General features: G+C 43.5%; 1 protein-coding gene across 8 annotated transcripts; it reads right to left on the bottom strand.

Annotated features, from left to right (window-relative positions):
* Positions 1 to 388: 388 nt before the first annotated feature.
* dab2 (DAB adaptor protein 2) lies at positions 389 to 9,795 on the bottom strand. Of its 8 annotated transcripts, none has more exons than XM_069513456.1 (15): positions 9,766 to 9,795; positions 9,346 to 9,670; positions 6,640 to 6,917; positions 6,400 to 6,539; positions 5,948 to 6,046; positions 5,717 to 5,848; positions 4,961 to 5,044; positions 4,662 to 4,688; positions 4,526 to 4,576; positions 4,352 to 4,414; positions 2,007 to 2,136; positions 1,274 to 1,912; positions 981 to 1,168; positions 791 to 883; positions 389 to 707 (listed from the first exon to the last, which is right to left on the bottom strand). In XM_069513456.1, the coding sequence occupies exons 3-14, from the start codon at positions 6,782 to 6,784 to the stop codon at positions 809 to 811; spliced, it is 1,773 nt and encodes a 590-aa protein (XP_069369557.1). In that variant the 5' UTR covers positions 6,785 to 6,917; positions 9,346 to 9,670; positions 9,766 to 9,795; the 3' UTR covers positions 389 to 707; positions 791 to 808. The 8 variants fall into 8 exon arrangements, with proteins under 8 accessions (XP_069369557.1, XP_019937546.2, XP_019937547.2 ...); XM_020081987.2 differs by lacking the exon at positions 9,766 to 9,795 and adding an exon at positions 2,670 to 3,275 and having other exon boundaries at positions 9,346 to 9,650; XM_020081988.2 differs by lacking the exon at positions 9,766 to 9,795 and adding an exon at positions 2,670 to 3,275 and having other exon boundaries at positions 791 to 880; positions 9,346 to 9,650.
* Between the last annotated feature and the right edge of the window lie 311 nt (positions 9,796 to 10,106).

Here is a 10,106-nt window from a genome sequence, read left to right as displayed (position 1 = left end):
TTTATCCTTACTTATGGCGCCACCATCTGACCAATTGATCTAACACAACCTAACACAGCATTTCCAGTAATCATGCCAAGTTTCATGTATTAAGTTAATTCCAGGTCCCCATTTCAATTGTACATGAATGTAAATGTTTTTGGCACATTTTTGCCCAAGTTTAACAAAAATTGGTTTACACTGTTACTTACATTTCATATGCTGCTACCATGCAGCCTGGGTGTAAAAATAATATCACATCTTTGGCCATGCAGCCTGATCTCAGACCTTTGCATTTTTTGAATTAAACAGTATATCTTCCTGATAGCTGAAGCCCAAGTGGACGGCAAGCTCCTGAGTCACTTTCTCGTTCTGAGGAAGACAATTAACTTGTCAACACTTTGCAGCATCATGGTTGAATTATTTTATTTCTTTAATACACACAGCATCAGCAGTGAGCCTCTTTGGACATATATTCTCTCTCTCTCTCTCACACATACACACTTCGTTTCTATCTTCAGCAGATAATGACACAACATTTACTTCTCAGATCAGTGGTCTTCAAAAATAAGGGCACTACTGATTGGACAGAATAAACCCATCACAGGTGTAAAAGAACGGCACATCAGGGACAAGAGTTAGAAGAGTTTTTGGATTGTCTCGGGCATTGTCTCGGGCTGATTGTCCCAAAGGTGGGACGTGAAGATCTCCATTCTCCATTTAATCCTCTGTAAGAAAAAGGGAGATGACTGTGAAAATTGTCCACAACTTGAGCAGATGCAGTGAGATACGAAGTAAAGAAAACACTTACCTGGGAATAAAGTTGTGGTCAAGCAAAGGGGTTTCCAAAGGGATCCCCAAAAGCAGCTGTTGAACCAGACGTCTGACCAACAGCGGTAGTCTGCTGTGAGAAGTAAAAGACCAAAATGACCCATGATCACATTATTACTGCAAGCTGCCGGTTATGGTGTAAATATGTTTTCACGTGTATGTCTCTTTACCATAGTTACAGGTGGCCCCCCGAACAGACTCGAGTTTGGAGACCCAAATGCTTCATCAAACATGTCCTGATTGAGGCCTTGTCCCTGGGCTGGTGCTGAGTTATTTGAGATGGAAGCAGAGGAGAAAGCGGCATCAAGGAGGCCAGGGTTAAAGCTTGGAGCTGCAGCAGGAGCAGGTTTGGGGACATCTGAGCAAACACATTACAATAGAGGACAAAATTACAGACAAATCTCAGGGTCATTCAAACGCCAACTCACAATGTTTATCTCAATGTATTATGCAGCTGGTTTACCGTTAACTGCTGACATTTGATTGATATCAAAGTCATCATGATCTGCAACATCCTGAGCCAGGCCCACTTTATTGGAAAAGTATTGATCGAAAGACCCTGGCTCACTGGTGATGGGGGCCGGAGCAGAGTTGGTCCCAAGCTCCCCTTTCCTCGCTGGGATGGCTGGAGGCTTGGCAATCTGGAAGTCCTTGAACATGTCCTTTCCAGACTTCTTCTCTCTAACACCAAGAGGGTCCAAAGCTGTGAAGGCGCTGTTTTCTACCTTCGGAGGTGCCTCTTTAGCTGGCGGCCTGGGAGGGGGGCGTGATGGACCTTGCTGCTCGCCCATCGCCGAGAAGGGGCCCGCGTGGAAAGGATTGGTCATTGGAGGCTGACCCCAACCTGGAGCGCCGATTTGGCCAGGTGGTGGAGGCTGGCCCCAGGCTTGGGACGGGACACCAAACTGGGAGGGCACCTGCTGGCCCCAGGCTGTGGGTGGTATGGGTAGACCACCAAAGGCCGAAGGCTGCGGGAAGTTGGGCAGAGGGCCTGGAGCTGTCACTCCTGGCATGGAGAACATGGAGGGCGCGGTAGGGGGGGCTCCCCACATGCCTGCAGCAGGGATGCTTGTGGAAGCTGGGGGACCTAGATGAAGATTTCCTGAATGAGGAAAGAACAAAATATAGAAATTTAGAGGGAATGAAAAATACAGCCTGGGAAACAAATGTGCATAAGATGCCCTCTTGTGTGTTACCCAGAGCAGCTAAGGAGGAGGGAGCAGAGTTGGCAGGTGCGCTGCTGAAAAAGTCACTTGGAGCAGATGCACTCTCAGATGGAGCAGGAGCAGCAAACAGATCTGCTCCAAACAGGTCACTGGATGGAGACTATTCACATAAAATATGACACAAATATTAGGCAACGTGGCAAATATACATGGTTACTCACAAACTAGAGTAAAAAGTACTTTACTATAAATACATTTGTAAGATATAGTTACTAACTACCTGAAAACTGATACAAATGCATGCTTTTTCACTCACCAGTGCTTTTTTTCACTGTAGCATGAATGTTAGAAAAGTGATTATGAGCAGAGGAAACAGAGCAGTTGATTCACGTGAAAGTGTCATTCACCAGAGCCAGTCAGAGAAGCATGTGACCACCAGAGCATGCATGAAGACAGAACGGATCCAAACAAGGAGTCCCTGAACCGCAGGTTGAAATTACAGGCCTTGCATCTCCAAACCCAATGCATTCTCCAGCATAAAATGTCCTGTATGACAGCAGTGCATCACCCAAATGCTAAGTGAGAGATGTTAGCAACTATTATTATTATTCTCTGGAGAAAAAAAACCATACAGACACTCCATTTTCAGGCATTGCACATGCAGCTATATTAAATCTGGCAGTGAAATTTCACCTTTCCACTCCTTCGACCTCGTCCGGCCTTAGAGCTCTGTGGAGGCGGGCTTATAACAACTGAGTCCTTGCTATGAGTCACACGGGGTTGTGGGTGAGGAGTTATGTCTTTAGTGTCTGGGAAAGTGTTCAAGGATGAATCAAAAAATGGGTTTTTGGTCGAGAGGACTTGTCCAGAGTCATTTCCGTCCATCATGGTAGTAGTGCTGCCTTGAGTTATTTTGCCCCCTAGTGGCCACTGTCCGTTACTGAGAGCAAGGATCATATTCTTGCTTGTTAACCCATTCATCTGCTGACTAAGGTGTTCAGAGTTTCCATTCGAAGGACCATTAATAATTGTCTGACTAGTGCCGCCAGCAGTGCCGTTTAGATGAACGCTGGAGAGGAATATCTGGGGATTATCCGGAGATTTAGAGAGGGGGTCGTCTCTGAAAGGGTCACTGTCTGGGGTCGGGAAATAACCAAATGTGGAGGAAAAGGGATTCTCTGTCTCGGCAGACAGCCCGTGGTCAGGAGCAAAGGACGTTACAAAGGAGCTTCCCTTTATGCAATTCTGATTGCTGTCAACTTCAGCGGAAAAGTCCAGCAAGAGAATATCATTTGAGTCCTGGTTAACATGTGAGGGACAGTGGGAGAGAAAAAAAAAGATTTGTAAATCATGTCTGCAAAAGGTAGGTAAACATGTGTTAACACAATGAAAAGTGAATCACATGGTGTGAGAGGATCTGGAGATTTAAAACTGCTACGTGAATATTTCAATTATATTTTTTAGGGAAATTGATGGAATGGAATTTACTATCTTTCAACGTGGAAAATGAAGTTGTGACACAATAGCGTCTTGCTTTGAACAACAGCAAGGTAGTATGACTCTACTGCAGTCAGCACTAGCAACTTGACCTTAAAGAGATCGTTCACCCAAAAATGGAAAGTCAATCATTAACTACTCACCACACCAAGGAGGGGTGGGTGAAGGGTTTGAGTCCACAAAACACATTTGGAGTTTCAGGGGTATACAGCGTTTGAGCAGACTCAAACACTTCCCCCATCCCTTCTGCGGCGTAATGGTGAATAGATCATTTTTGGGTGAACTATCCCTTTAAAACCCAAGCTAGAACACTATCACAACATTTATTGACCTGAAAGGGTGCTTTCAGACATGCACTGAACTCCGGAGGAAGTCTGGACCCCTTTTCGCTGACCTTCTCCAGAGTTAATGTCTGAGAACAGCTTTCGATTCAACTTGTAGCAGCTTTAAAGGTTTGATGAACAACAATGAGATTGGTAAACATGAAGAATAAAGTCAATTCTTAAAAGCGTTTTTTGCACTAATCCTAAATTTGATAATTTACATATAAAAATAATATTCACAACGAAACTTTGATCTTTTAAGAATTGAGTTTACACACACAGACACACAAAAGAATGATCTGCTGAGGTTATTCATTGGAGCATGTAGCAAAACAGATTATACTACTTACTGTATCAATATTATTACTTATTTTCTGCTTGCCAGAAAGCCTTGCTATAGAGAAAACACTTGATAAAAAGCCTATGGTAATGATTCTGATGTGTTACACACAGTAACTATACGACTGTAAATGCACAGCCACACAACACTGACTAAGTATAATTCCACTACGCGGTGGATAAAGGGGACATTTGACACTGTGGCACCACACTTACATTTGGAGTCTGGATGTCTGGGGGGGTTGACATGGCTCCAAAAAGGTCAAGCTGCTCCACTGGCTGGATGTCAAAAAGAAACAGAAACATACTGTATTTATCCAGCTACTAAAACCACCATAACAGTGATATTTTATTCAATGCTGGGCTTTAAAACAGAGCAGGAACTCTTACTTGGGTAGTTTTTACTTCACGGTCCATATTTAACAAGGCATCGTTTCCATTCTAAAACAAAACAGAGACAAAACTAAGGTTGGATTAAGGGAGACAGAAACTATTTGAAGAAAACCAAGCGCTTCCAAGTGCTTACCTCAACTACCGCAGTGCCATTTTCACCCTGTAAACACAAGTAGACTGTTAATGATTGTACTTATTTTCTAAATTTCCTGAGCCGTGTGTCATTCATGTCATCTCATGGGAAGGTGTGATTCCCTGAGAGAGCACAGAGAGGCAGTGTTGAGGTGTATACAGTGTTTCCTGTCAGTCCTTCCACATGAACACATAAAAGCTTTTCAGAAAGAAAATGTTCTCACTGTCCAACTATTGAAAAAGGGGGAAAAAAAGCTATTTATTTTCCAGTTTGAAGTGAAAAACTCCTGAGCCGCTCACCTTCTGTGAGGCCTCTGCTTCCGTCTTCCTGATGTTGAAGATGACCTGGAAGAGATCTTTCAGATCGATCACCAGTGGCTCTGCCTGTGAAGGTTGGAAATAACAGACAGCACAGAGTGAAACGCCTGTGTCAGAGTGTGAATACATTTCTTTTTATTCAGTGAAACTATGGTGACTCCTTCTCAAATTGTTCAACAATATACTGTCACTTTTTGTTCTTTGTGTGCAGAGCTTTTTTTAAACAGTCTATAGCACAGAGTGAAGTTAGAAAACCTTGTGTTCATCCTACCTGATTTATCTACAATGAAGATTTTATAATAAGTTTGAATCATTGACTTAACAGCTGTTGTTTTTTTCATGCATTACTTGTCGACTATTTCAGAGGTCTGTTAAACAACTTTAGACCCAAGTCCACAACTTTTCAAAACAAAATCTCCGTAACAGAATAAACACTGTGCTTTTACTTTGAAGACAAACCGCCAGGAAGTGATTCATGATTGTTGTTGCCTGTTGCAAGTCAGTCCGTCTGTGTCCAATATGGTGAAGTTAAAAAAATCAGTTTGACCCAGTTGCCCAGTCACTGTCCCACCCCCACTGACTACTACAGGGCTCTGGCCTGTGAAGGGAGGAGAGCATTACACTTGTGTGAGTAAGAGAAGGAATTTTGTTTTGTAGAATTTATGGATATGAGTGTGTGCACAGGCGTAGGTGTTGTTTGAGGAGTTTGTCAGTTGTTTGTTTGTCACTGAGTGTTACCTGTTGTGCAGTCTTGATGGCGAAGAACTGATGCTGTCCCTCCGCACCACACACATATCCAAACGCCCTGTTGTCCGTCACATCTCTGGCGATGAAGGAGATCTTGTTCACCACGTGCTCTTGTTCAATCACCTGCGGGATGAGGTAATAGTATTCATTAGCACTGCAAATAAAATCTCATGAACTCCTGTGTTTGATCTGAGAGTCGTGGAGGGGAACAGCCACACTCACCCCTGACTTCTCGTCAATGATCTTTATTCCCGACATGGAAATGTTGACCCAGATCCTCTGTTTGTGTTTCCCCTGGGACCGTGCAGCTACTGCCATGCCCTGGAATAAAAAGGTTTTTTAGTACTTATGAGAAGATTTCAAGCGCTGTAAGTTCCTGCACAGTTCCTGTAGTAAGCACACATCATCAGCAAACATGGTGTCAATGTGGAAAGCAGGAGTTGAACTGAATCAGCCAAAACTTTAAAAGAATTGTGCCTAAGAAGCCATGACACATTTTTCAATTGCAGGTAACAGTAATACATGTGCATGTTTTTCTGATTGACTATGACTTCCTCCAAACAGATGTCATGATTAACTGAAAACATCACAGACACCACCTTTAAATATCCATTGTCATACTCTTTCAAGAGGCTTAAAGCTAGTAGAGCCATGTCTCAGGTCTCAGGCTGCACCTTAAGTTTCATCATGGAGTCCTGGCACATCTTGTCTCCCCGGGCCTCTGGGACGTCATCGATGCCGATCAGTTTGGCCTTGTACCTCACGCCATCCCCTTGAAACCTGGCCAGCAGGTACTCATCTGTCTTCTCTGGAACTGTAGAAAAGAAAAATCAAGAAAAGTAGGATCTGTGTCGGATCTCAGTTTAAAAATAGAAGACAGTAAGATAATGAGGGTGTTTTCTTTCACCATTCACCTTTCTTCTTCTCTCTCTTGAACGGGACCTTGGATGTGGCCGTTGCAGGGGAGGCCGGTGGAGTGCTGGAGGTCGAGCCTGCGGAGGGGGTGGTGGCGCTGGCATCGGCAGGGAGGGGCACGCTGTTCGCCACCTCTGCTGACATGGCGGGGACTGAGCCTCACTAGACAAGTGGACGGTCAGAGGGGGTAGAGCAGACGGCGGCTCCGCGTTCAGGGGCAGCGAAGTCGAAGGGAGCAGATGACTCTCAACACCCACACATGCTTCTCTTTTTTAGTCTAGAGGAGAGAAAAGTGAAGTGGGGACAGTGTGTTAAATGAGAAGAAAAAGGAGAATGCGTGTGGTTAATACCTAATTATTCCTGGTGAAACCACCAATATAGTGTTTGACTGTAAATGACTAAAACACTTTGTTTGTGATGTGCAGCTACACAATCATATTCCTTTAACAATCCACATTAAACATTTACAACTAAAGAAACATCCTTCAGAGGGAGAAGCATAGCAAGACATATGACTAATAAAACATCATGGCCTCACGCGGACACAAGCACAGATAACCCTTGCACAGCTTTATACAAGCCATGTAAGTTGTTCAGCCTCGTAAAGAAGTAAACTATCTGAAATTAAAAAACCTCAGTGCTCACAGTGACCTCTTCATAAATGTGCATGAATCCCATCACAGAACGGTATATTTATCTAAGATGGAAAAAGTTAGTTTCACTATAAATGCAAGGGATCGACAAAGAAAAACACATTTTGCAAGCACACTGCCACATCATGTGATGCATTACCCTGTAAAAAAATCCAGTGAGCTGTGCAAGCTGTGGCTCAGACCAGCAACATGCTAATCATATGTATCTGCACATCCACAATAATATCATCAATTTAAGTGACAGTCACAAAAAAATTTGCAGGTCACAGATTCACCTACTTCTTCCCAGCTATCAAACCAACAATATTGATACATCACTATCACCAGTTGCTCAATTAATAAATTAAACAATCAAAATAAAATGCTGACAATCACACAAATTCAGACCGACAATCACAAGCCACAAACAAGTCCTGCTCCGCACAACTAGTGCACTTTATGGGACGCACATACCTTTAGCACCACATCCACCGGCTACACTGGCTCAACTACAGATGAAAAGAGGTTGTCAGTACTGTAGGATGAGACCAAAGGTTGTCAGTGGGCAAAGGTTGAGCAATTACCTGAAGTTAATGTTACGCTAACAAAGCAAGAGATCCCGTGATGCCCAGCTAACTATAAACAGAAATTGGAGCCTTGGGAATGATCATTTACTCATAATGTTGTCATTATCAAGCTGCCTATAAAAGCTCTCATTATACTGGATACAATGGAGGAGTGGAATCATGAGAAAGTCCAGATGCACCTGTGTGATCGTGCAATTTCTGGATTGTTTTTATCTCAAGACAGATCAACTATCAAAATAAGCGGTTGTTGTTCTTGATAGAATTAATCCCGGAGGCAATCAGTTTGATTCATAAAGGAAATGAGAGCTGAACAGGATGAGATAACACGCGTGAACTATCAGGTCACCGAGTGCTTCCCAGTTACTTCTTTATCGATCCCTCATGATCATATTGACTGGAGTGTACAAGTATACAGGGACTGTAAATTCAAAAAAACCAAGGGAGAAGCGTTAATGTGACTTGAATTGTGTTTCTTATTCGAGAAATCGCCTTTTTAATTGCTGTCTTTACAAGGATTGCATTACAAGAGCTACTGTACAGCAGAGTTGTAAAACAATTAAAGCCTCATTTCTATCTTCCGGTTTTGAAGCGAAGGAGAAAAGCGGTGTAAACTCAGGGCAAGATCCCCACGGTGACATTTAAATCCCTGCCAGGCTCTGATGCTGTTTTTGCTGCTGTGCAAGCAAGCGTGGAAAAACAAGACCCTAAACACTTGTTGATGCTCCATTGACACAATCAGGACACATGACTGCACTTGTGTCAGAGTCCCACTCACTGAAGGAGAAAGGCTAATAAAAAGCGTCAGCGATTCATTGCAGATCTCAGTTAAAGGGTTACATTTTAACAAGAGGCAGTCAGAGCTCCCACAAGAAAGTTGAGGGGAATCTGTTTGTTTGTTTGTTTTGCATCATCCAGCCAGTGTCCAAAAAAGGAAAGAAACTCTAGGACACAGAAACACAAGTGTGAATTCATATTTGTCAGCAGAATGGCTGCAGAGCAAGAGGCAGAAATGTCACAATCCTGGGCCGTCAGGAAACGTAAACTAGTGCACATCTGGAGGAAATCAGGGAATGACTCAGTCTGCAAGTGAATGAGATGGTGAAATACCACAGGCCCACTGTGAACAGAGAGCATGCCAACACTTTCACACTGAACACAACTGGAATATCTGCAGATGCACACTCAAAACTCCCTTGAAATCACAAGTGTAACAAGAATTAAAAGGGGGAAACGTTGTTATTTGGTGGAAGCAGAGATTTGAAAGGGAGACTCGCTGAAAATGGTTTGTTATTTCTTAAGTGGAGGCAGGAAAAGACCCAAGAAATGAGTCACAAATGAGACAAAAACAGCCAATAAAGTTTGGATGATGCGCAGTGGTGAAGTTTGTCTGAGGCTGAAGCTCAACTTTCTCAAACTGGATTTTACATGCGCAACGCGAAAGAATCTTCATTTACGCACGGATGGAAAACACAATACAACACGGTACCTGTGTGAATGCGCGCAGAGGAGGGATGGTGAAATCCTGCTGTCCGTCTGTGGGACACGCTGCTGTGGGTTTACTTTTGCTGTCGTTCCCGTGATGCCTCCGCGGCCCCCGGTGCGAAATGAGCAAAAAGAATCAAACCCAGCTTCGGAAAACGAGGCAGGAGTCAGATGTTTTCCGCTAAATGCAGCGGACAGAAAGCAGAGACTGCTGCTGAGAGCTGCCCGGGTTAACCCTTCACTCCCTGACGCACACAGCCAACTCACAGTCCGCACATTTCCACTGGGAGAGGGGCGGTCTCTTCACGTGGAAGAAAACTTCACCAGTCCTGCTGAATTTAAGTGGGTCATGAACAATTCAAAAAAAACATACAGCACACTCTTAACAATAGTGGTCTGTTTCTATCCTCTACATCATACACACCACAGACTGGCTTTTCTTTTGGTGGCCAGGAGTTGTTCCCTTGGTTTGGATGAATCCATTTGATGATGTAAGATTTGCATGTCAGTAATTTTTGACTTGTTTCTAAATGTGGGCCACAGACAATGATGTGGTCTTCTTGTGTCCTGGACAAAATTAATGTTAGCCTTAAAGGGATAGTTCAACCAAAAATGAAAATTCACTTATTATCTGCTCCCCACTATGCCGATGGAGGGCTGAAGTGTTTGACTCAGGATTTTCAGTGGTTAACAGTGTTGCAGCCAAATCCAATACAATAGAACTCAATATCCTCTGGAGCCACGTTCGTGTGTGGATCACACTGG

Source organism: Paralichthys olivaceus, chromosome 18, assembly GCF_024713975.1.
Source record: "Paralichthys olivaceus isolate ysfri-2021 chromosome 18, ASM2471397v2, whole genome shotgun sequence".
Classification (NCBI taxonomy): Eukaryota; Metazoa; Chordata; class Actinopteri; order Pleuronectiformes; family Paralichthyidae; genus Paralichthys; species Paralichthys olivaceus.
Note: the sequence above shows the minus strand (reverse complement) of the source record. Positions and strands in the feature narration are given on the sequence as shown.

Excerpts from the sequence above, each read along its gene's own strand:
- dab2 (XM_020081987.2), bottom strand. The coding sequence starts at position 6,784 with ATGTCAGCAGAGGTGGCGAACAGCGTGCCCCTCCCTGCCGATGCCAGC. Across the intron at positions 6,047-6,399 it reads ACTCCATGATGAAACTTAAG|GGCATGGCAGTAGCTGCACG; the intron begins GTGCAGCCTGAG and ends TTTTTATTCCAG. Across the intron at positions 3,276-4,351 it reads CAGACATCCAGACTCCAAAT|GACTCAAATGATATTCTCTT; the intron begins GTAAGTGTGGTG and ends CATGTTAACCAG.